We start from the raw sequence: 27,628 nt of genomic DNA, 5'->3' as shown, positions 1-27,628 counted from the left end.
TTCGAGTAGTCTAATCTGCCTGCCTTTGGACTGTGGAAGGAAACCCGAGTACCCAGAGAAAACCCACTAAGAGAACAAACTCCTTTCTTTTCTTGATTGGTTGGATGGTTTTGGTTGGATGGTTTTAGCTCTAGGTTAAAGTTGGCTGTTCATGACCTGAAGGTTGAGTTCAAATCCCAGAACTTCAGTCAAAATGTGACTGATTGAGGTTCCTAACCCTCAACAACTCTGCTTTATACTGGTGCTGTGTTCATGACCATGTTGGAACTGGAAGGTAGAAAAAAAATTCAAGTAGGAAACACCCATGAGAATGGTGACTTACACTCGTTTTTTTAATCGCATTACACATCTGAGCAGTTGAGAGTTAAGGGTCCTATTCAAGGGCCCCACAGGGTTTGAACCTGAGACGTTCTGAACTGTTGTCCAATGCCTTAACCGCGAAGCTACCCCTGATAAGTCCTACTTGAAAAGTTTTCCATGTGCTCCATGTTGCAATTCTGTGATTACAGTTCAACATGAACAAAAAATAACCCTGTTTGTGTTAAAACCTCATGAGCTCATAAAGCAAGTTTAAACATAATTCCATATAATGGTAAGTTTAAACATATTGTAGTTACATATCAAATGAAAATGTTTGATTTGCCAAAGTCAATAAAGAAGTTTTAAAAGCGTAGTAATACCAATGTATCAAAGATCAAACTAAGCTTTAAAAGCCAGAAACGGACATTAAATGAATAATTAATGCTGGTGATTAATATGTGATTAATCAGCATGCGCTACACAAAGTCATGGTGCTCTGTCCAGATTGGCTTAGTATGACTTTCATGTCTGATTTCTCAGAATATGGAAAAGAAGAACAACAAAAACAGGACTTCTCCTGATGCTGTGAACATGATAATCACACTAGATGAAATGTTTACCTGAAAAGGTTTTCGAAGAAATCCTGTAACAGAAAGCTGTGTACCGTTAATCCCACCATAAGCCCGAACAGTTCCAGGACGTCAGTGCAGAGTGACGCAGGTGTGAACTGTTGTCTTTTTTTTTCACTTTTAATGAGGACTCTGTAATGTAATAAACATACTGTAATGCCTGTAGCACTTTGCAAATCTGACATCTGGTCTATTTTTGTATCTCTGTAAAAATGCTGTACACTAGTAAAAAAAAGGTCAAACTAAATTTATTTAGTTATGCATCATGATTCTTTTATGTCTATCGCCAAACATTACCTCCAAAGTCTTTTTTTTTTTTTTACATGTCCACCTAGTCCCCGACTTATGAACATCTGAGTTACGAATTTCCACAGATACGAACGGAGTTTCTATGAACATTCATAGGTCATGATACAAATCACAGAAGTATCTTATGTATTGTACAAAAAATAGACACTAGAGTGAACCATATACCAATATTTACAATTACATACAATATTTTCAGTGTGTAAATGAATGTATAAAATGTCCAAAGTCCGGTATATTGTACGTGTGTGTAGTGAAATGAGTCAACCTCACTGGTTTGAATGTATCAGTCCAGGAGCACGATGATAGCAAATGGATGTCCTGATGGTAAACCGTTTACAGTCTAAAACACTGTATTGGACTGTGACAAAATGGCGTCCGGGGTTCCCCTTCCGATTTAAGGGTGCAGAGACAACACTGTTACATTTCACATTTTATTGTGAGATTCATTTCTTTAGGCGCGGTTATGATTTTTGGCCACATGATGGCAGTGTGGGGGAAAGGGACAGATCTAGTAGATTGGTATGCTCTACATTGTATATCCGTGCCAAAGGCGTACAAGATTCACACATCACACTTAAGAACAAATTCGACTTATAAACGTGCTCTTGTTTCTAAGTCAGGCACTGCCTGTATTATTATATATATATTTATATATATATATATATTTATTTGCTTATACTGTAGTTACATTGAACCAGGATATTAATAAAATGGTGCTACTTACAAAATCGCAGTACAATTTAAATCGACCCCCAGATATCATGATAATATCATATCATGTGATTCCTAGTGATTCCAGTCCCTATAAGCCAGGAAAGCTGAGGAAGCTTAAGGGTTTTACATCTTGTGTTAAAAGAAACGGTTCACTCATAGTGCTTGCACTATTTAGTTTTTTTTTTCTGAGTCTATAAGGAACTATTTCCTCTAATTGCACTCGCTCAGCAGCTGTTCGAGAGTTTACACTCTCAGTCTCATGTCAAAAGCTCGTTAAGCTCATTTTGAAACATCTGCTGAGATTTCTCTCACTTTAGTTTTACTCTTCCCTTCTCACACACACACACTCACATACACACACACACACACACACACACACACACACACACACACACACACACACACACACACACACACAGATGATCCTTTAACATATTTGATCTCTTCCTTTTTCTCCTGACTATATCGTCACCGTTTCTCCAAATAGGTCATTGCTCTCGCTTATGTCTCTCTGCTTAACACACTCGACTCTTTCTCTCACTTTGTGTCTCTGTGATGGAATCAGGCGTCCACTACAGATTCAGCCAATCCGTATCTCGTCTGGTGTTTATTGATTAGAACTCCTTGAGAAGATCTGGGTTTAAATGTGTGTCAGGTTTGAACGAGGCTGCAAACACCCCACCCTTATCTCGTCTCCAAAAAGCAAAGCCTTTTTTTTTCTCTTCCTTTTATGAAAGCCTTCGAGCTTAGCGATCAGAGAAGTTTGTGCAAAAAAAAAAAAAAAGGAATAAAGGAGAAGCGGGAGGGAGTGATAAAGAAGGCAAGTGAGAACATTGTGCAGCGAACTGGCCGTTATCTGGGTTCGCTATTTTTAGCACTCCGACAGAAGCAGTGGATTACTGAGTAGCTTTCTTTCTCACACACACTTTGTCTCGCTCTCGCATGCTCTCAGAGGGAACTGTACACATGCTCAGATGGGTGTTTCTGGTTCCAATTAAAGGGTGAGTGTGATAAGCTATGAGGCAGAGCACAACCCTTCTTACTCTCTCTCTCTCTCTCTCTCTCTCTCTCTCTCTCTCTCTCTCTCAGTGTCTCTCTCTCTCTCTCTCTGTCTCTCTCTCTCTCTCTCTGTCTCTCTCTCAGTGTTTCTCTCGCTCTCTCTCTCAGGAACTAATGAGGCCTGCTTTCTTGCAGCAGAGTGTCTGATGTTGTATGTGTGTGTGTGTGTGTGTCTGTGTGTGTGTGTGTGTGTCAGCTCTTTGCTCCACATATTGCTCATAATAAGTTGTGAGTGTATGAACACTGTGCGAGTGTAGTAGAGACGGAGCTTGGATGCTGTGCATCATAAAGGAGTTTATACTGCCGAATGATCTGCACCGTTACTCACTACTGCATCGTCCCTAGTACGATACAGGACGTTTAAATAACTTAATATCACATGCGTTTTGGTTATCAGGTGGCATAATTATCAACTTCAATTCCTGCCACTTTGTAGCACGAGTGTAATATTTCTCAGCAAATTAGAAAATAGGAAGTGCACAAATGTTATAAATGTGAGGGAAAATGAAAGACGGAGGATTAAATCATAATTTTGTCGGTCTGGGAAAACTGGTCGGTTTGTAATCAGGATGTCTGAACATCTTTTAATGATCATCATCAAAGCAGAAAAGACCTCTTTAACACGCTGTACAGATGCTCCAGTTTATAACTGAGCTTATAAAAAGTTAGACTATAGACAATTCATTCCTTGCTGATATGATGGTTAAGTTTCTTTTTTTCACATCCATAGACAGGGTTATGGTTTCTATTGTAGCAGGTGTATGTGTGTGTCTATATATTGTGTGTATAAACATACACCGATCATCCATTTTCTTTTCCACAAGAACAGTGAAAAAGGGGAGGATTTTTAACAGGGAGAAAGCCCGAGATCCGTTAACATTAATTATCACCACCTCATGGCCTCGCCCCTTCGTGCACCTGCAGAAGGGGGGGCTACATAGGGAGCCTACGTAGTGAACGAAGAGCGACAACAGGTTGAGGTGCATGCCGGGACAGATGTTTTCAAAGTAAAGTAATATTAGTAAACTGATGACTTTTTTCATGTAATAATCGATAATGTAACCAAATTACAACTTTAAAGTAGTAATTAGTCATTTTAGTAGATTACTTTTTTTAGTAACTTCCCCAACACTGGTCCTGACCACCAAAGACCTGGAACATCCCACTAGGGCTGCGGTTTTTGAGTTGCTCTGACCCAGTTGTCTGGCCATAACAAGTTGGTCATTTTCACAGTTGTTACTATACAGTCACAATATTTCATTACACTGGCACCTGGAAGTGGGACTTATTAGGCAGGAAGTTAAACTTTGATCCCTGAAGTTAATGTGTTGGAAGCAGAACAATGGGCAAGTGTAAGGATTTGAGTGATTTTTGACAAGGGGCAAAATGTAAAGACTAGACGTCTGAGTCAGAGCAACTTCAAAACTGCAGCTCTTGCGGGATGTTCCTGGTCTTCGGTGGTCATGGCGTGCCAAAAGTGATCTAAGGGGGAAAAAAACGATGAACTGGCGACAGGGTCATGGGTGGCTGAGGCTCACTGATGCACATGGGGGAAAATGCCAAAATTATGATATAATCCTCTGTTTTTTATTTTATTGGCTTCCAATAGTCCGATCCAATAGTCTGATTTACTGTAGATCGGTTTTCATAGAAAAGTGTCAGAACAAACAGGGCATCACTGTTTTAGTGACAAAGAGGGGAACCTACTCACTAGTAAGCAGTTGGTTATAAGTGTATATGCAAGAGATGTTCAAGCACAAAACTGGGACTTTTGATAGTGTGAAGTAACTGAACACAGTAAAGAGAGTAAAAACTCACTTTGTTTTACTAGTGCTTGGATACCATGAAGGTAAAAAGTTCTCTCTGGACGCTCGAGCCATAATCGGACTGCTAATCACATCTGAAACGAGGAACTCCTTCAATGCCCCAAACATGTGGAAATAGCCTGGTGTGCAGTCAGGACCGTACGGGAGATGTGGCGATAACCCCCAGCCGAGTTCCCGTAGCATGCAAGTGGTGTAGGTAAATGATTGCGTGTACAGTTCACACGGACAGATGCATGCCTACACCCGTGTATTATGTGGTCTCCATGATGGTAAGAATGTTAAAGGTGTACTGTAACTCCGTTAATCACAAAAGTAAACTATAGAAGCTGAAGACTTTTTTTTTTTATTAAAGTCCCTTTAAAATCCCGTTAATGCCATTTGGCAGAAATGAATACATTCACTTCAGTTCAGAATTCACCCAGTGTGAATTTAAACCCAGAAAGCACCTCTTTGTGAGCTGAAACACGACTACATACAAGACTAACATGTAATTTCAAACACCCAAAACAATGTAGATCTTCTCAAACAGTCATTAATTGAAGCATGTGTTATAAGTGTGATAATCGTTGCCCCGGAGACTGTAGTGTGCTTCTGCCAGCCAGGGAACTCGGTACTTAAAAGAAGTAAGACTGCACAGTGAAGTTAATAACTCTCCAGTTAAGTAAATTAATCATTGTTCTTTGGAAGTAAAAGCCTGTTCAACTGTTAATTCCTAATTCTGCATTCTCTATGTCATGACACGCTGTAGTGCAACTGTTTCATCCAAAAAAAGCAAATGTGTTTATGATGATAAAGAAAGAGGGAAAAAAGAAAAAAAAAAAAAGGAGAGGTAAGATGGACAAGAAGGACATATAAAGGAAGGAGGAAAGGAAGTAGAATTCAGACAAACAAAAGGAAGGGGGTTGAGGGAAAAAGGGAAAGAGGTTCAAGTTCAAGTTCAAGTTCAAGTAGGCTTTATTGTCACTTCAACCATATACAGTTAGTACACAGTGAAACGAAACAACGTTCCTCCAGGACCAAAAAGAAGAAAAGAAGAAAAGAGGGAAGAGAAAGAAAGGACAAGACAATGAAAGAGGGACGAAGAAGTGGGAAAAAAAAGGAAAGAAAGAAGGAAAAGAAAAGGACGAATGAAAAATGAACAAGAAAGAAAAAAGGCAAAGAGGGACAAGAACGAAGAAAAAATGAAAGATGGATAAGAAAGAAAGAGAGAAATGAAGAAAGGAAATAAAAGAATGAAGAAAACAGAAAGGAGGAATGAAAGAATGAAAAAATGAAAGGAGTAGGAAAAAATGGATAAGGAAGAAGGATGGAAGAAATTAAATTTGGACGAGAAAGAAGGGAGGAAAGAGAAACGAGAAAGAAGGAAAAGGAAAGAAAGAGGGTAAAGGATGGAAGGAATAAAAGATGGATGAGAAATAATAAAGGAAAAAGGGACAAGAATGGGGAGGGAATGAAAGAGGGACTGGAAAGAAAAAGAGGGGGAAGGAAGAAGGAGATACAGTAAACGAAAAAACAAAAGAAGGATGGACAGAGGGACATGGAAGATGACGGTAAGAAAGAAGGGCAGGAAAAAAGATGGAAAGATAGCAGGAAAATGAGATGAAAAAGAAAGAAGGGATGGTTAGAAATTCGTTAAAGAAGCAGAAGTGAGTAGCCGAATGATGGATGGTTAGATGAAAGAAAAAACCAAACGTCCTGCAGTTTTACTCAATCAAGAAAATCTGTGAGCCTTTGAATATGCAAACTGTAGCCATGGGCAACCCTGTGAACTCCTCCTCCTCCCCTTTCCTTCAGTTTAATAACAGAACACATCATCGCAATGACTCTTTTTGCACTTTATCTCTCGCTCTGAATTAAATTCTCGCAGGTTTTAATCCTAAAGAAGCCATATTTATAAACTTTAAGTCCCAGTGGCGGTTATTAAAGCTGAAGCACAGCACAGAGGTGTTGAAGTGCTGCAGCTGGAGCGGAGGAAGGAGTAAAGTGCAGGGACGAGCCCCGTATTCTCCACCTCATTTATGGACGATTTATTCTTCATCAGAGCTGGCCTTTTTTTTTTTTTTTTTTTTTACAGGCCATGCTGAGGTAGCAAATAAAAAAGTGCACCCCGTTACGTGTGTGTGTGAAGCCAGAGAGGTGAAGGGACAGGATCGAGGGGCTTAATGAGGGGAAACTTAACAAGAGTCCCTTTAACGATTTTCACCACTGTCTCTCTGCGCACACCTAAATTGCACCCTTCTTTTATCTTGACTCTTAAATCACTTTTATCGTGCGTGTGTGTGTCTGTGAACGCATTTGTACAAGTGTGTGTGAGGCTCATTTCGGACACACATTTTGTTGCCTGTGATCTTTCCACATGCCGGAAAGGACGGTCATTTAATCCACTCCACGTGCTGAAACGACAATTTTGGTGGCGAGTCGGGGCAAGTCGGTTTGTCTGACTTTTAAGCGAGATATAGATTTTTATTTTTTGTCAGATCACTCAAGCTGCCTTCCTGTTATCCATCACTGTTGAGCAGCGCAGAGACGCTTCGGGCTGCCTTGTTGCAGGGCGTCGCTGTGGAACAATGCGGCAGCAAACACAGAGCTGTTAGGCAGCTTTGCGCAGGATCGGGTGAGGCTGAGGGTCTTTAGTAGAACAGCTGGATTTTATCACACAAATACTTAGCTTGGATTTCTGACGGGATGAGGGCTGATGAGGGGATAAAATCACTGAGGGTGATTAAAAATGACAACAACAAAAAATCCTTCTTGGAAATCCATCCTGCAACGTGCTTTTACATCGTCTTTAGAATTATTTACAGTGTTTACATAAAAAAAAAAAAGAAAACAGAAATAAACCTCCGAACGTTCTAGCTACGAAGTTAAGGAGGAAAAACATGAATACATCTTAAAACATAACTTATCTACGATAAGGCGTGTTCCTTTATTTCCTGGAAGCGGACACGTCACTTCCAAAACTCGGAGTTGAGGACACCGTCCCGGGTTTATGAGTACGAAGTCCAAGTTGAAAGAAAACTTTCTTTGCTTCTACATACAAGTGAAAAGTTATATTCGAACTTATTATTTACTGTATATTACTATATATACCATATCCTTATTACCTACTGAACCTTCTGGTCATTAGTCACTCTCACCCCAGTACATATGGTGATAACTGCATTCCATTGGTGCTGTGCATGTACTTTGTACGATAACAATAAATTAATATTGTGTTTCTTGTTGTCAAGCTAGTCAGTAAGCTGGTTAATTAAGCTACTAGTTAAGTCTCTTTTTTTTTTTTTTTTTTTTTTTTGTAACCTTCTTATTTTTTGTATTCCGCGATTTTTTGGACTGGTTTACGCCTCGCAGCTGAGTTTCAGTTCAAAAGTAAAAAAAAAAAAAAAAAAATTGATAGCCAGATGTATTTAAAGTGCAGGATGTCCCAAAAGTCTGCATACATTAACATAATTACAGTGATATGCATAACACCAGAGGTTAAGACAAGCATTTTAATCGGAAGTAACCATGTATATGTTTAGATACATTTATTTATTGTCATTCTTTCTTAAAAAAGTCAGCGTAGGGTTGGTGACATTTCTACAGTTACAGTACAGTGAGTGAATACTAGGAATAAAAACGTGTCTACAGTACCAGTTAAAAGACACACTATCTAATTCAGGTTCTTGGAAGAGTGGTATTGTCAAGTGTCTGTGCAAAACCCATCAAGCACCATGATGAAACTGTCTCTCATGAAGACCTTCCCAGGAAAGCAGGACCAAAACTGACCTTTGCTGCAAAGGAGAAGTTCATTTAGAGTCACCAGACTCAGAAATCACCAATTAACAAACAGCACCTCGGATTAGAGCCGTTATGTAGGATTTACAGAGCAGAAGTAGGAGATACATCTCAATGTCAACTGTTTAAAGAAGGTTTGGATGCTTTCAGTATTGTTTTATAGTGTAAAAAGAAAAAAAAAATTAGAAGAGACCACGGAATTAAAAGGGTTGTCCAAACTTTTTGACTGGTACTATACTGTAAATGTCTTGTGTCATTCCTTCTAACAGAAGTCTGCACGCAGCTGGCGATATTTCTATAATTACACATTGAGTGTATAACCGAAGTGTAGGGGTTTTTATTCCCAAAACTGAATTTTTTTTTTCCCCGTTTCTGGAGTGATGTAAAATCAGCATGGCTGCACACAGCATTAGAAATAAACCTAAAAGTTCTTACCTTTAAATGAGTTATACTGTATATACAAGTGTTAGCTTTTAAATAAAACAACTTTCAGACACATTCATTTGTTAAATCTAAAACACAGACTATATAAGCTCACTGTTTGAGAAAGCGATCATCACTCATCCGAGCTAGCGGACGCTACAAATTAGAACGTGGGTATTGTTACACCTCCAGTGTAGACAGATAAGAAACCTGAAGCTGGACATGGACAGACTAAGAGACTAAACCACCGGTCCCTTTAGGTAAGGATGAAGCTGAATATCACTGGCAACAGGAATCCACATATAAATAAATTTCAAGCCTCGTTGTTCACCTAAAATTTTTTTGGTTAGATCGGATTTGCCTGTCATGAAGTTTTGAGTTTTAATTTCAAGTGACTTTTTAATCTGACTCTAACGTGTACATGTCTGTCCTCTGAATCGGCATGCACATCGTTATGTCTTTGCTTGCTATCAGTAATTTCTTAAACTTTTGATCATGTGTCGATGCATATACTAATATGGCACATATGCCTAATGTATCACTTTCTGCTTTTTAAGAATGAGAGACAAGAGATTATCAGCTCAAGCCACAGGTGTACTTAAGACAAAAGAACAACCAATACACTTCTTAGCAGACAAATGTGATCCTGCATCAGTACCATATCATAAATCTACTTTTTTTCATCATTATTTTAATTTTTCCTATAGTTTGTAGATTTCATTCTGCTTGGTTTTACTGCATTAGTGGTGATGTTTCCCAAATATTATTATTTAGACAAGTGTAGAGGACTTTGTACAGAGCCTTGAGGAACACCATATTTAACTGTGAAAAATCCCATATATTGCTGTTTCTTTAACAAGTTAAAATAGGTCTCAGAGGTTCCCTGAAGTGTTTGTCTGTTATTGCTCTAGCTGAAATACCCACCTCAGGCAATGCACTCTTTTATTCCTCAAACTGGCTTCATTTTACTCCTCCTACAACGTTGCCATTTTCTTGTCTGTGTAAATGAGCTACTGTTTAGCCATGCCCCCCAGAGAAGTATCCATACTCTGGATGCCCCAATTCTTTCATATCAAGGGCCATGGGTAACGAATAAATGTTTGTGCTTTGTAAAATTACATTATATTAAAGTGTAAACATAATATAAAAATAGTCTCAGTTTTTTATAATTATCACTCACTTCTGTTGTTGGTATAAAATTATATTGAAACTAAATATGCCAAATGAAATCCAGAAAAGAGAGCAAAATTGAAACATCAAACATCAGAATTCAATTGGGGGCCAAAACAACTGCAAGGCAGGCCATATGGGGCCTCCAGGCCCCAAATTGGGCACCTTGTTACAGAGGCTTGGACTGTAGGAGGAAACGGGTGTAGATAGGGATACGGACTAACGCTGTCTGGATGCTATGATGAGTCCTGAGACTAGACTGAAAACATTCAACTCAGTCTTAAATATACAGGAACTGATCGACTTGCTTTTTTTTCTGTCATGCAGTTAAACTCTGCAGCTTTATCCTGACAGTGACCTCACTGCACACACGCAGGCGCACACACAAACACATTATCGTATTCTCTCCCACAATCCCTCACACATTACGCTCTGCTGTCCTATCCCACGCTCCCAAGTGCCTTTTGTTCTCTCTCAGACAGATGCATGGCCTTAACCTGACCTCCTAAAATCCACTACTTTCCTGCGCTTTCAGAAAGACCAACACAGAACGGACCACTGAGCCTTATTATGCTTACTAGGCTGTGCTGTAGCCACTGAAACGGTGCCTATAAAAACAAATAATCAGGGCAGCGATTCGGGCCTTGGCTATAATGCTGTGGTCGAGACGGATTCTCAATCAGTGGTGCTGAATTCGAAGGGCTAAAAGAAACTGTTGCTGTGTCAGTAATATGTTATTGTAAGGAAACTATTATAGGATGGGGTCTCGTATGCATAGACCCAGGAAAACACCTAGTGAATAACGGGAAAAACAATGACATTTGTAATAGCTGTTTTGTATTATTATTATTTATTTTTTTTAAATCAACAGTGGTAAAATGTCTTATGAACAGAAGGGAGTTCTAGTAATCCAGCTCTTTAATCCATTTTTTAAAAGGGCACCTATTGTATAGTGCAAATTTACTTTTTTAGTTATGGATGTAGCAACACATCTAAGGGAAAGAAAACATTTCCTGTTAATTGGCTATTAGATTGCTTCCTCTTTTGTGACCTCATATATGAAGAGACCCTCACCCTGACTTGTCCCTCTCCGTTTGAAAACCTACAGTAAGTAGGGCTAATAAGCAGGCATTGCTAATTTTAAATAGCAAACCTAGCCTTCTTTAGCTTCAGACAAAGACCATTAAGGCATCCTGAAAATTTTATGTTCTCATGGGCTCCTCCGGGTACTCCAGTTTCCTTGCACAGTCCAAAAACATGCAGATTAGGTTAATTGGCGTTCCCAAATTGCCCATAGTGTGTGAACAAGTGTGTGTGCACCCTGCAATCCAGGGTGTACCTCTGCTCGTGCTCTTCTGGGATAGGCTCCAAGGCTACCGCGACCCTGTACACAGCATAAAGTGGTATAGACACAGAGTGAGTGAGTGAGTAAGGAAATTAATGTAAAAACAATCGATTTTGTAGTCAGTGTAGCGATGCATTAATTGCCACACAAGAGAATTGCGATGCATAAGTGAAACGATTTTTTTTCCCCATCTTTTGTCCAATCAGATCGCACCATGCTTTAATGGGTGCTTATCACAGGCTTTCTACATTATCTGGTGGGTTGGTATAAATATCCTAACCGCGCCCAGTAATTAACAGGGGGCGCTATTTTGCCAAGAGAGCAGCTCCTGATAAGACCAAATAGACAGTTTGTTTATTATTGGAGCCTGTCGGTGAGGAATTTCTGTCACTATCTGGGACAGACAATAACGTTTATCTCTTCTTATCACGAAGTGAAACTGTAAGGATAGGATCCAGTAGGAATGCTCCTTTCTTTGAACTTTTTTAACATACACGCTTATAACCTGCTGAAAGTGATAAGCACCAGAAGAACGCAATATGAACTTTTAGGAGGACCTACTAAGAGGTCAATTTGAAGGCTCTATTGACATAGCAACAACACAGCGACATCTACCTTTCTTGAATTGCTTGTACATAAATAAGGTCCCTAAGAGGTGTCAGTTACACCAGTATCTGGTCAATTCCATGGTTAAGCTGACTTTATGATATTCTTTCTACATCTTTCTTCGACTTTGTCCTCACCAGGCTTTTTTTGGACATGGAGATGATACTACGTCATTATGGTTTCTACTGCATTCCTGCTTAGTTCTTACTGCATCCACCTAACTTTTTCGCAGACGTAATGGGAACGTGACTCGGTGTGACTAACCCCCCCACCACCACTTAAGAAGGCCTGGGTTAAACCTATATAATGTGATAGAAGTGTTGTATAAATATATTCAGGAATAATGATATATCTTGTTAGACCGCCCAATCCAAGCCCTAATAGTGCATCCTCATGTTTTGACCTTGCACCGACCTTCCCGTTGTATAAACATGGTTTTTGGTTTGTGTCGGGATATCAGTCTCAGTGTGCTTTGTAAAAGTTGGTGTCCTCCGTACATGCTTGAAATTTGTATATATATTTTATTTGTGTGCGTGTGTGTGTGTGTGTGTGTGTAGGTGGCTTCCATCCCACACGCAGCTCTATAGCCTGCAGGCATTTTCTACTGAATCCCATTAGCCTGTCTTTTCCAGTGGAAATGGCAAGGCTTAGTGTTCGAACAGGCCACTGCTAGCACATCATTAAACTGTAATGAATGCCACGGTCGACCGCTGGAATGAGCCCATGTGTGTATAAAGCCTCAGGTCCTAACAGCAGCCTCCACTCTTACACACAAGTCAGGCCGACGTGGAACATGCAGTGCCTAAATCAGGACCGTGTGTCTCCAAGAAAGCGTGTGAGACAGAGAGAGAGAGAGAGAGAGAGAGGCACTGTACCTGCTCTGTAGAGAAATATTTGTCATTTTGTCAGAAACTCTGTGTAAGCATATTGCTGCATTTTTACCCTCATGCGCATCTATACATCTCGCCACCGTCAAAGAAGAGACGTGCTTAGGTCCCTGCTCCATCAGTGGATAGACTGTCTTTTTAAACCGGATTCATGAATCTTCTCCTTATCTCTGCATGTTATTAGGAGTGCTGAAATATAGCAGCCAGAGTCTCGGCAGCCAGACACCCCAATTCACTTAAAAAAAAAGATTGCACTACAAATTTATTTCATAAGCAACAAACCAGATATTCGGCTCTTACTCATATTTCGCAGTTATGAACCATCATGTTTATTTCTTAGCCATTAGAACTTTCTCATGAACTATTTACCAACCATAAAACTCAGACCAGTAACCGTGTATTGGAATGTACAGTACTGTGCACCTCATTTTTTGCATATTAAATAAAAATAAATGATGTAGATCAAATGTTTTACCGTAAAAAACCCATAAAAAAATTGCTAACAACTTCGGCAGCGACCTCGTTTCCCCTCTCATCTGTTTCAACCACTCAGCATACAGCATCACCAGTGTATTAATCACCAGCCTGAACATCTGTTCCATATCATCTGCACCTGTTTCTCAATGGTTCATGCCAGTCGTCAGATAGTTTTTTTTATTATTTTGTTTTATACATGGATGATTCATAGGTCCCTGTGTGGCTTAAGAAACAGAAAACACTCCTCTGAAACTGCTCAGCTACAGGGGCTGGACTGAAAATGAGAGACAAAAAAAGTCCTTCAGGAAGCCTGGAGAGTTATTCCTCAAGTCTGCATTGAAAATACTAGTTCCTTGGAAGCAAAATATGAAGAGACGAATGGTGGCTTAAGACTTCAGCACATATTACACTGGTTTGGACTCGGTTTCAGTTCAGGTGATCAGGGAGGTCAGTCAACCTGATAACTATATGAACTGGAATATGGGGGGGGTTATTATGGCAAATTAAGGTTTAATGCATCCTTTGGATAGGGACGGATGAAATAATGATTGGACACATGGACAGAAGTGAGGACAAGTTCAGTTATTCATAAATACATTCATTATTTTATTCATTCATTCATTCATTCATCTTCTACACCACTTGTCCTGTACAGAGTATCCTGGAGAATTCAGGCACAAGGCAGGGTACACCCTGGACAGGGTGCCAGTCCATCGCAGGGTGCACATACACTCATTCACACATCACTTAGCTAAATCTGCATGTCTTTGGACTGTGGGAGGAAACCCACCAAGCACGAGGAGAACATGATCCTGGTGGTGCATTCATTATATCTTGTTAACTTATTAGATTGAGGAATGGATGGAAAAAAGAAATTAGGAAAGAAGGAAATAAAGAACAGCAGCAATAAGGGCAGTAAGTAGGATGCATGAATTTATGATTTCAGAAATGTAGGAATGCAAGAAGGAATAAAGGAGAGAATTGGGAAAGAAGGAAAAAAGAGGAAGAAATGTAGATAAAAAGAAGTTAGAAAAGTTGGAAGGAAGCAAAAAGGGGTTCAACTGTAGGAAAGAAAGTAATATGGAAAGAAAGAAAGTACGAAAGAGGGAAAGAAGGAAAGAAAGATAAGAAGGAAGAAGGAAATGTGTGTATGTACAGTATGTAAAATAAAAAATAGAATGAGTGGATGGAAATTAGGATGTAGACTAATGAGGAATACTTGGAAAATGGAAGGAAACAATAAAAGTAAGCCAATTAACAAATATATAAATAAATTAGAAAATGAAGAAGGAAATGAATGATGTATATGATTAATAGAATGTAAAATATCCAAATAAATAAAGTCATTAAGCAATGTATGAATAAAATAGCGGATCAATTTATGAATAAGTCAGTTGGATGGATGGATATTTGGTTTATTGATGGATGGAATGAATAAAGAAACAAAAGATGGAAGTAAGTAATATAAATATAAATACAAATACGTGAATAAACCTCATAGGCATGTGTAATTCCGCAGACCCTGGATTTATCTGTAGCTGTACAGGTTGTGACAGAGGTTCGACCATGACCAAGCCCTAAGTGTAGTAAAACCTCCACACACCCCCATGTTGCAGGAGTAGCAGAACCTGGTAATAATAAGCGTGTAAGAGAATGCCACGTTCAATCATAAACTATTTCGCAAATTTCATGCAGTGACATTTTTATCCATTTTTTATCAAGTACTAGAGCTTGACTATGAAGCAAACTTGTAGGGTGCATGGGGTGCAAACCGAGTCTCGTTATTAGGCGTGTACTCAGACGGTGTGGTGTATGATGATAACTCCCTCGTTCTGTTCTGCTCTGCCTGTGTGTTTGTTTCAAGGGCACAGCCTCCTCTGGTGCAGTGCTGCTGTAAGAGAAGATTCGAGCGGTAATCAGAGCGGATTGAGGAGCCCCAGAGCAGCGCTAATCGGCTCTTTTGTGTCAGGGCGGGATATCCTGATGTTCTCCTATACGCTCAGCACGGCACTCACGGCCCAGCTGGGAATAGAGGCAGGGTCATTTTCCATTGCACCATTTACTGTAGGGAGGGTTCGGGTTTCTCCGTGTGGTTAAGACGGATCTGGTAGGAGTCAGATGTGGGTTTGAGAGAGAAAAAAAAATTGGCAAAGAACGGACACGGGCGCTCACAGACATGTAGGCATTACCTCATTTTATTCCTGGCATCACGCTGGCCGCTTGGGAAAGCCCCGTGCCAAACTCCATGAACAGAGAGCTTTACAGAGCAAATCTTTTTGTTTTGTTTGTCCGCATGGATTTCATTGCGTCTGCATGTCGTTTCCACAGTAACCTTCGCCGTACCTGCGCAGCACCACAGCTGGAGACCTGCTTTTCTCGCCATCTTAAGTATCATATTTTTGAAAAAGTCACTCCTAGAAGGGATGAAAGAGAAAAAAAAAGAGAGAGCTAGGTCTGTTTTGAATTTGACCGCGTGGCTCGTGCACGTAATTAGAAAAACAAAAAAAACCGAATACGCACGAGACCCCGAGCTGTACGCGTTTACATGCACAAGTGCTTTTCAATCTGCTGTGATTATTCAGCATGTGGATGCCGATCTATTCCTCGCTCCCTCTCTTTGTTATTACGGCACGCAGAGTGCCAGGTGCTAAAACCAAATGAATAAAAAGGCTTGCTCTGTTCCGTCTTCCAGTGGAAGAACCAGGCCCGAGTAAGGAATTGGGTTTTTCATGACGATTTCTACTAATCTCTGCGGCACCCGTCCTATGCAATAGTAGGAGGCTTTTCGATCAGTTTCTCTGCCAGTGTGCAGGCTCAAAGATCAACCCGAGAATTTCTTACGGTTGCGAGCAAACACTTGGAATGCAGAATCTTTCGGGGGTGGGAAGACACGAGGGCCGATCACGACATGCGCGCACGCACACGCACGCACGCTTTTTTCTTCAGAGCATGTTGGAACTTTTTTTTTTTTTTGCAAGTCTGCCCTCTTCTGCTAAGTGTAGACACATTATACAGTATTCTAGGCACATTCACCCACATGTCTGGATGTTCTCAGCAATCTGTATCTGTGTGTGTGTGTGTGTGTGTGTGTGTGTGTGTAATGACTTGTATTACGGAATGAGTGGGCACAGAGACACGCCCACCTGCACCTACATATATATATATATATATATATATATATATATATATATATATATATATATATATATATATATATATATATATTTGTGTGTGTGTGTTTTAATACAAGACACTGCTGCTCTCTAGTGGAGCTTTACAGAGAACTCACACTCACACACACTCACTCACGCTTAAACGTAGTTCATTCACATCTCCAGCTGTGTTTGCTTAATTGCGGGTCATCGTGCTCGTTTTGTTTACGGATCCGTACGGACCGTTCAGGTGCTAATGCAGAGTGGCACAACATTAAGAGAAAACAAATATAAGAGGGAGATTATATATAGAGAGAGATGGTGTGAACGGGAAAGGGGGAGGGCTGCAGGTGAGAATCGAATTTTAAGCGACGGAGTGAAATCCACACTTCTCTCGGTGCCATCTTAGAGAGAAACACACGTACGTTCTTTCTCGGTTTAAGGTGTTTTCTCACCTTGATGTACGTCCAGCTGTCGTGCTGTCATCTTGTCCTCACACCAGCTGGAGGGGGAGCGTGTAGAGTCATGGCTTTCTTAGGAGTCACACCCAGGCTCGTAAAAATCATGCAGGTTTCGTCTACAGGTTAGGTTACGGCCTCCGATATGCTGAACACGAACGCTAGTGAGGACTGGAGGTCTGTCTTTTTTTTTTTTATGGTGTTAGAAAGAACTTTTCTTCCTTTCCGAAGTTCCTGCACATTTGGGAGTCAGCCGTTAGTAAACTCGCAGGCGTTCATGCGACCGTCTATAAATGAAATTCCTCCAACACCTTTGCGCTCCTGAAGCGTTATATCATCACACTTACACTTACACCACCGTGCCACCTCTCAGGACTGTGAATTCATCGTCCAGTCCTGGCCAGATTCTTGTCAAAAAGTGCTGGACCCCATCTGAGCCAAAGTAATTTATCTTGGTCTCGTCGGCTCCAAAGTATGTGCTCCTGGTATTCACCATGGACCTTTTTTTTTGGTTGTTGTTTAGTTGTTTTTTGTTGTTGTTTTTTTTAAGTTTTGTCCCGTTCGTAGAGGTTGTCTGGACCCTCCAATTCTCCAGCACAGCTCGGCTGGTCCGACCATCACCGAGATTGAGGAAGACATGCATCTAGACTGTTTTCTGACCTTCTTTGAGATGGAATGAATAAGAGCATCATTATTCATTCTATCTCAAAGGAATGAATAATGATGTAATAAATGTAAAGTCTGAAGCACCTGAACGTGTGATCATCATTAGATTGTTTCCAAAATCAATATTGTACATAGAACCTTGGGGAGTAGATGCAACTGTTATTTTTTTTAAGTTATCTTTCTATGTACAGTACAGCACCTGTGTTCCCCGTTCTTGGTGGGTTTGGACTCTGGCTTATGTAAGTACTTGTGAAGTAATGACTTGTGGAAAAACCTTAAGCTAAGTAGTATTGATGCGCTGATTGATTGTTTTTGATTGTTGGTTATTTGTGGTCTAAGTCAGACTACAGTAGTCTAGTCTGCACAGCTGCGGTTTCAGGAAAGATCCAATAGGAGGTGCAATAATACCTCCCATAACAGTGACGATGCCACAGGAGTATTTCACTGTCTCAGAGAAAGATCAGCTCTATGCAGGTTGTAAAGTCCAGTAACAATTGAAGAGTAGGAACTTAAAGCAGGAATTTTATTTTTCTAATTACAATTACATTTACTCACTCATTCTTTATATCCTTATCCTGTACAGGGTCATGGGTGGCCCGGAGCCTATAACAAGGAAACTGGGGAACAAGGTGCAAATGCAGGGCACAAGCAAACACACACACAAACACACAGACCCGAAGCTGAGTGGTGCGAGGACACCCTGCTAACCATTACGCCACCAAGCTGCCACTTTTACATTTAATTACATTTATTTTATGTTCTACAAGAAGGTTATTGTTGGGCTGTGTAAGTACTGAAAAATTATTCTTATCAAAAAGGTAGCTGTATTGGAGGCTCCAAGGGCTTTTAAAACAAAAAGATTCTGCCATCTGTGAAAGAAGGTTAAAGGAAAGAAGGCGTAGTGGTTAGCACTGCTGCTTTGCATCTCCAGGGTTGTGGGTTTGAATCCCACCTTGGGGTCTGTGTGCATGGTGTTTGGGGGTTCTCCCTGTGCTTGGTGGGTTTCCTCCAGGTACTCCAGTTTTCTCCCACAGTCCAAAGACATGCAGATTAGGATTAGGCTGAATGGCGTTCCCAAATTGCCCTTAGTGTGTGAATGAATGTGTGAATGTGTGTATGTGTGTATATGCGCGATGGATTGGCACCCTGTCCACCTTGTGCACATTCAGAGATGAAGACTTTAAACAGAACTTTTTGGTAAAAATGAAAAAAAAACAAAAAACAGATTAGTTATCGACCAAATTATTAGTTTAAACATTGGTAATCAGGATTACTTCGGAATCTCACAATCGGTGCGTTCCTACTGAATCAGCATTTTTGTGTACGAATCTAAAAGATGTAGCTCTCTTTAAAACATCCAAGTCTTTCTTTTTTAAATGTCGCAATTCAACTAGTGAAAGCAAGTGTTGCTCTTTTGTCCTCACTCCCCTTTTCCCCCCCGGACACACACACACACTCATCAGGTTACTAATGATCCAGAGACACACTGGATGATGATTTTATCAGGCCATGCCGTGCTGAAAAAAAAACCCAGCTTGTTTTTTGCTGTAACGTAAAGGATGCTGCGTATGATGATTATGCCTCGCATTTCAGTCTAGAGGCCATCACTTGAAGTAAGCTACTTAAGAACTTGCGCGCTGATGCACTCGGCATATTTATTGTCTCTCCCTTTCTCTCGGTGCGTTGTAGTGCCTTGTTAAACTGTCGAGCTGTTGTTTCCTCCTCGCAGCAGCTCACCAGTGTTTCCTGCACACTTGCTTTCAAACAGGGGCGATCCACAGGAGTTAAAATGCAGCGTCAAGCGGTTTTTCATGAGCGAGAGAGAGAGAGAGAGAGGTTCTGTTGTGTTTTGTTGCAGGTGCCTCCCCGGGGTCTCGTGTATCCTGCATGCCCGCTGATGCCAGGTGAAAAAAGGGCTACGGTGGCACTGTGTTAGCAGAGTACACAGAGATGCTTTCAGCCTGGCCATGTGCTGTTGACGCTGTACTTTTACTCAGTGTTATGACATTGGGGTTGTCCCGAGAGTTTTTAGTGCGGTATGAAGCGAAAGCAGTCGAAGTTTCGGTATAAATACGGCATAAAGTCGGCTTCGAGAGTCTTGTTTACTGAATTGTTCGTCCTGAATGATTTTTGCTGCTAAAGATGTATGTCTTGGCTAGCAGTGTAAGAGTTACCAAAAGAAATAAAATAAAAAAACACCAGAGGCTCAACAGTGTGTGTCTGTTTGTATGGTGGGTGAGGGGGAAGGTTACGGGAGTGCACGGGGACGTTGTGTACGTGATCGTGCTCATTGACGGGCACACACATGGAGCTGGCACAGCTGTGATTTGGATGGAGTGTGTGTGTCGCTGTATGCGTGGTTTTTAGTGACATTTAAAGAAAGAACATGATGTCACTGTCCATGTTTATTACCAGTTTACAATTTTGTAGAAGGTTTTTCTCTTTTTTTGGCTCCATAAACCGAATTTATTCTTTATCCTATTACTTATATTCACTGCTATTTAGTAAAAAAAAAAAAAAAAAACATGGTCTATTCTATATTCGAATATTAATTAACGATGGCTTTTTGAGAATGGGCCAAAAAAAAAAACCACGAGGGTGAGTCAAAAATTATCCGCACTCCGTTTATATTAAAACATGTTTTGGCAGCACTGTCTTATCTGCGCTTTCCTTCAAGGCTACTGTCTCCCCGTGAACGTGTTACTGTACATCAGTTCATTTGTAACTACAGTGCAAGCAAAAAGAATTGGGGTGCCCCACTTGTGAGAGCGGTGTGTAGTGATTTTTGAGGTGTACCTGGTGCCGAAGCAATTCGGCGAAGAGTATAAACGGAAGCAATTGAATATCTGCAAGCACAATTTGGACCGATGCTCTGAGGAAGGTAAAAGTGTCTTAAAGAGAATCATTACTGGTGACGAGACACGGATTCATCACTACGAGCCTGAGAGTAAACGGCAGAGTATGGAACGGAAACATCCTTAATTACAGACCTGAGAAAAAAATCTAAAGTCAACCATCAGCGGGAAAATTCATCAAGGCTTACAGTTCCCTGGGATTCTCAAGGAACATTATCAGGAAAAAGGTCCAACAATCAACAGTGCTGGTTACTATGAGACGCTGATTGAAGGGCTGAAGCCTAAACTTTGCTCAGGACTTTTATCGAAGGGCTTTGTGATCTTGCATGATGATGCACATCTGCATACTTCTGCCCACACTGTCGACACGCTGCAAAAACTTCTTTTTGAAGTGTTAAAGCATCCTCCCTATAGTCCCCGGACCATGCTTCATCTGACTTTCACCTGTTTGGTCCCCTGAAAGCAGCCCTACGAGGACGAGGATTAACTTTTGATGAAGACATGAAGACAGCAGTGCATTTATGGCTGGCAGCTTGGCCTGAAACATATATTTTAGCGAGGGAATATGAAAGCTTCTTGATAGATGGACAAAGTGTATTGAAAAGCAAGAATATTACATCGAAAAATTATGCTTTTTTTTTCTAAAAGTTTATTAAAATGCATTTTACAGCCAGAGTGAGGATCATTATTACTCAGCCTCTAAAATATCTAAGTGTCATTTGATACCGGTTCTGATGCAGCGGCACCATTGACCCACGGGACTCAGGAGGGGGCTAAACTGAAGCACGCGTTTAACTGATGGTGGATGTTTAAAATCGAAACCGATCTGGCTGAGAGATCTCGAACTTCCACTTTACTGTAATGCCTTTAATGAAGCATCAATCGAAGCTTGTGCGATCTCGGAGCCGTCGTTAAAAAGCGCTCGTTTAGATTTAGGTGTTCGCCGGAACACCTGCTTTTACAGGTTTTCTCATTTAATTGCTATTAGTTCTTATTTTGTTTTGTCCCGACTGTGACACTAATGGGGAGCAAAGTGGCAATAAAATGTACAGATGAAAACTGTAAAACACTAAACATGCTCTAGAAAGTGAGAACACTTCCTTTATATATTTAAGATCTCAATTATGAACGCAGCACCAGCTTGTTTTTTTTGTTTTTTTCTAATCCAGCTGTACCTTGTCTCAGCTTTCATTCTCTCTACCCGTCAGCTTTCGGTTTGACCCCCATCGGCCTGTGCTCCCCCCCCCCCAAATGTGCTTGTGCAGCTCCTCTAAGCAGGAGTTTATGGGCAGGTGTCAAGGCGAGCTGCTCAACATGACAGATGGTCCTGGTGACGCAGACGGAGGACGTATTTACAAAGGCTGGCGCGCGTGCCAAAACGGACCTCGGCGCTCTTTCTCATCCTCTCCTTCTTTACTGGAGTTTGAAAAATGGAACCTTGCCCCACCTTAGCTTACTGTGCATCTTCTCCTAGCACCAGTGCTCTTTCTCACACCACGGGGTGGCGATTCGCTTCACGCCGCACTGTCTCCGTAACGGATGGGCTCCATGACTCATTCCGAAGCACATTTTAATAGAGTGGCCACATGCCGCGTTTCGTCAGAGCATCAGTCACAGAGTTTCTGGAGCGCTGTGAAGTATTTGTGTCGCGTTCCTTTAATAACATTTGCGTGAATCAGAGATGCCGAACAACCAAGCTGTGACCCTTTTTCTCCTTTATTATACTGTAATCTTCTACCGGTCCGTGGGTGTGGGTGTGAATGTTGCACATTTTGCTGTGCTTTTCCTCAGCCAGCACTGACAATTACAGAGAATAAACGTGACGCTTTGCATTCTCAGTAACAGCGACTGCAAGATTCGATGTTTTAAGCAGTGTGTTTAACCCACATCCAAGCCTGTGAACACTGCAGAAGCAGCATCTTTTCATCGTCATCATGCCATCCTCGGCATACTCTGGGGTAAAAATCGCAGGGTAGAGCTTTGAGAATAAGAGCGGAGCTACATGTGGGGGAAAAAAAATTTTACATTCTCACATCGGATAATGATTATGGTTATAGGTTTTATAATCATTCATAGGGAAATACTTTCACTTTGGAAAGGTGTTTATTTAGGCGGCATGGTGGTGTAGTGGTTAGCGCTGTCGCCTTGCACCTCCAGGGTCGAGGGTCGATTCCCACCTCGGATGGATTGGCACCTTGTCCAGGGTGTATTCTGTCGTGCCTGGAGTCTCTACGGCTTTATCCTGTATACAAGGTCCCTGGAGGCACAAGGCGGGGGGTGCCAATATATACGGTATAGAGGACAGAAAAATAAATTAATTAATTGATTCAATCATTTCATTTATTTTAAGTAATCACATTACCCTAGGCAATGTGGCCTTCACACTCATCAGCTCTTGCACCAGTTGGACATGGATGGGAGTTGAAAGTTGGACATGGATGGGAGATGACGGTGCTCTCCATCACCAATATTAAAACACCTGCTGGGGGAATATCTTTTTGAAGAATCGGTCCAGTGGTGTTCCAGTAAGGTATAGAACTGACTTCAAGCTGTTCCAGTGTCCCAACGTCCTTACTAAGACGATTTATTAGGACTCAAGTACTATAACATCGGCTCAAAGTATGTGAGGGCCGTCATGTTCTTCTAAGGATTATTATTATTTCTTTGGTGTTCCAGAGACAGTTAGAACTGACGTCAAGCTGTTCCAGTGTCCCAGTGTCTTTACTAGGACGATTTATTAGGGCCCAAGCACTATAACATCGGTCCTATGTCAACATTGTGTGTGAGGGCCCTCAAGTTCATCTAAGGAGTCTTCTTTTTTTTTGTGTGTGTGTGTGTGTTCGTTCCAGAGACATACAGAACAGGCGTCAAGCTGTTCCGGTGTCCCAACGTCCTTACTAAGACAATTTATTAGGGCCCAAGCACTATAACATCGGTTCTATGTAAACATTGTGTGTAAGGGCCCTCTTGTTCTTCTGACGTCAAGCTGTTCCGGTGTCCCAATGTCCTTACTAAGATGAGTTTTAATAAAAAAAAAAATTATTTAACTGTACAAGAAACTGTTTGAAAATAGTTTTATACTTGGTAGGGAGGGCTTGGTGAGGCGTAAGAATGGATTTGAAAACACCTATTATTTTGGCTTGTTGTGCTTTACATTTTGTTATATAAATATATGTTTAGAATGTGTGTGTGTGTCTACGTGTACAGTGGTGTTTGTACTGGATGATGTTCTCTCCCAGTTCCAGTCCCTGGCGTGTTAGAGCCACATGGTCTCGAGCACGCAGTCTCCTGTTTACCCCGAGTTTACTGGTCAGTGCTCTTTCCTTTCCAGAGGGGTGTGTGTGTGTGACAGAGTATTTTCTGTTTCTCTCTCTCTTTCTCTCTCACACACGCACGGACACACCACAAAGGCCTGCTGACACATGACTGAGCCCACCATGTGACTGTAAAGCTTCAGCAGTAAACCCTTACCGTCAAACTGAGATTGCAACACAGCCCTGGACTATGCCACTGATGTGTACACACACACACACAGAGAGACACACATACACCCACATATTTCTCTATGGTTCACAGAAATGTACAGTTCGTATCGTTTTTGTCTGCTCTGGCTCTCATGCAAATATTGCCATTCTGTAGTGTAAAAAAAGCTTGGAAAAGAACTGTAACACTCGGGACTCGCGTAATCCAAACAGCTGTCAGAGGTTTTCATGTGCATGTGGACTGAAATCTGGATGCATCAAATGCTCAGCAAATTTTAACATCAGCAAATATTCCATATTGGTTTACAAACTGACTTATTAAAGCTGTATATTAAAGTCTTAGTCTTATGAAATATAATTTTTTGGGGAATCATTGATTCATCTTTCTTACTTTCAGTTTTGGAAGCGGAGCACTTTTTTTCTTGTTTTTTTTTTTTTTTTTTTATAACAATTTGTCCTTTGCATGATTTGAGTCATGTTGATTATGTTGAAAGTATTAAATAATAAATCGCATATTGGTTGATCGGCGTGCAATGTGGTATTGCACCAGCTGCAGAAGACAATCAAAAGTGGAAACTGACATCCGACAGTAATTCAAAAACTTGCGCGGAAGTTTCTTCATAAACCACAAAAAAACTTCCTTTAATCTGACGTTGTGCAGTCAGAGGCTGAACCCAGTAGCAGCAGTGATTTTTTTTTTTCTCTCCCTACGTTGCCGTATTACGAGAATTTTTAAGACACGAAGATTAATGTCTAATATAGCAAAATTGTCCATATTAAAAGGAGGCACCTCAAATAAAATGACAAGGGCTTTCATATCCAGTTCCCAACACTGCCTCCACAGGTTAACAACAACTTGCAGAGGAAACGCATCTGTGTGGGGAACCTATACACACAATCATTTAACAACACCACTTGCCCGTTACAGGAACCCACCTGTGAGTTATTGCCACATCCCCCATGACCTTGCTCCAAGCCATTTTCACTTGTAAAGGAGTTCCTGGGAGGCCAACAATTTAGACGTGAAGAAGGCAGTCTGATTATGGTTCTGGTGTACTGAGTAAACTTTCTACCTTCATGGTTTCCAAGCACTAGTAAAACACTAGGATAAACTGCATTAATAGGAGATTATATAGAGAAATAAAGGTAATTTTTACTTTTATAACTGTGTTCTACTATTATATGCAAGAGTCCTAGTTTGACTTGAACACTTAAATGAAAGTTTGTACGTTGTTAAAAAAAACAAAACTAAATAATATATCAAGAACATATCAAAAATCAGCCATGAAGCTTCCCTAAGATGGCTTAAATACTGCATATAAATAAAGACAAAAGAATTTTGCTTGTGCTTCTTTTTTTCTTTTTTCTTTTTTGCTCCTTTGTGTCATTGTTTTTAAGCTTATATGCTCATCTGTCCGAGATTCTCATTAGCATGATATGGGTACCATCCCAACCAGCAGATTTGATTTTGGAATTGATCCAAACAGGTTCAAGGTCACAGCAAGTTCAAATGTCTGAAATAGTGCTTCTTTAAGCAAGTTTAATGTCTGAATTATGTTTTAACTTCACACACCCACACTAATGGAATCACTGAAGGTTGTTTTTGCCCGACTTCGACAACGACACTTGTTTTTGCCTCCTTATGGGGATTCTGCGCAAATGTGATATCGCATTGTCGTTAAACAGATTCATCTCCCGCACTGCTACAGATTTTTTTTTCCACAGGGGGGCGATGTTTCAGTACAGTTACTAAAGAACAGTCACTACACTTGAACACAAAAATAAAAAAACGTTTTACGTGCATACATACACACGTGGTCACAACATTATAGTAAACAGTACACTCGTGCATGAATGTTGAGTATACAAGTGGCGCACGCATGCTGAGACCGAGTATGGAAGACGATTGCCCACAATCCTGCAGCGTGAAAGATAGACGACCCATTGGATCAGGTGTGATCACATGATGCTCGGCAGACAAAGAGTATACGTACTGCTTGTATTTCAAGACCTCACTCGTTTATCAAGTTAAAATTTATTACAAAATTTTTCTCATTTTGCAAAATTCTTGCAGACCAAGTTACTCGCAATCCAGGGTGTTACTGTACATGGACATTTTGTTTACAGTGTCGGGACTTTAATGTCTGCCTATAATGAAAAGAAAGAGAAAAATTACAACATGTACCTATTTTCAACTTGTTTTTTTTTTTTCTTTTTTGCACACAGGTAGCCATCGGAAAGATGTACGAGGTTCAACGGACTGTAGTGGATTCCAAGCAAAAGAAATTCATCTAATTGGACATGAGAGCTCTCTGTGGAGAAGGACCATGGCTTTTCAGGAAGCCATTGACGGTCTAACACATGTCGAGGGACGCTCATGATGCTGTTCAAGCAGTGGCTCGCTGTATACGTTCACTGTTCCCAGACCACTTACACTCTTACTGCCTCTTTATAAAGTCAACCGTGCTGACATGCACATTTCACTGAGGGCAAATACAGCAATGCAAACACACCACACACCCTGCTGTTACAGCTCACTGTTAGGAGTCAGAATCTATTTTTTTTTTCTTTTTTCTTTTTTTATTGGTAGATAAATGTCATGTATGTGTTTCTTGTCCTGCTTCATTAAAGGGATGTTACTTTAAGAAACCACAGGCTGGATGAAAATGATTCCTGATAAGTAAGTCATGTAAACAGCATCTAAGTATCACGTGTGAAGGAACGCGGTGACTTTGCATGTTGGGGTTAAAGGTTTCAAGGCCAAGAGATTTAAAATAGATTAGTTTGTTAGTTTTTTAGGTACGGATGACCCAGTGAGCTCGAGTATAAGGTCTAAAGATCATGTTGCACAATTCTAAACGCAGTAGGATAAATACAGGGTTGGAGCGAGGACAAAAAAACTTTGAACTGGGTTCCCCTTAATACTGATATGGGTTCTAGTTCTAGTAGTGCTTAAAACTTCAAAAGCATTGAAAGAACAAAATCGTTCATGCTAAATTTAATGGCAAGTCTCAAAAAGAAGTTCGTGCATAATTTTTTATCCCCGATTTCAGTGTAGAAAAAATACATCTCTGCCGAAAACAGATGAGGAATTCCCTTAAAAAATTGCCGTACCTAGATGACATTCTAAAATCCAACACAAATTGAACAAAAATAACATAAAAAATAATAATAATAGGACGTAGGATAGGATAATAATAGGATAATAATAATAATATTTTGATATTTTAAAAATACACTTAGCCGGCACTTGGTACTGTGGTCTCCCACCACCAAGGTCGAGGGTTCAATTCCCGCCTCTGTTTCCTCCAGGTACTCCAGTTTCCTCCTACAGTCCAAAAACATGCAAGTTAGGCTAATTGTGTGTGGGTGTGTGCTCTGTGATGGATTGGCACCTTATCCAGGGTGTACCCCGCCTCATGCCCTAAGTCTCCTGGGATAGGCTCCAGGGTAAGCTACAGGATAAGGGATATAAAATAAAATAAACACAATT

The 27,628-nt window shown here is 40.6% G+C and overlaps 1 protein-coding gene across 1 annotated transcript in view; it reads left to right on the top strand.

Moving 5' to 3' along the window:
* LOC128519833 (LYR motif-containing protein 4B) overlaps nt 1-27,298 on the top strand; it is a 51,182-nt gene extending 23,884 nt beyond the window's left edge. Inside the window, exon 3 of the mRNA XM_053493726.1 lies at nt 26,362-27,298. Coding sequence (XP_053349701.1) covers nt 26,362-26,430 — 69 coding nt within the window. The 3' untranslated portion in view covers nt 26,431-27,298. The remainder of the gene's footprint in view (nt 1-26,361) is intronic.
* The last annotated feature ends 330 nt before the right edge of the window (nt 27,299-27,628 follow it).

This window comes from Clarias gariepinus, chromosome 4 (assembly GCF_024256425.1).
Source record: "Clarias gariepinus isolate MV-2021 ecotype Netherlands chromosome 4, CGAR_prim_01v2, whole genome shotgun sequence".
NCBI classification, from domain to species: domain Eukaryota; kingdom Metazoa; phylum Chordata; class Actinopteri; order Siluriformes; family Clariidae; genus Clarias; species Clarias gariepinus.
This window is presented reverse-complemented; position numbering and strand designations above follow the sequence as displayed.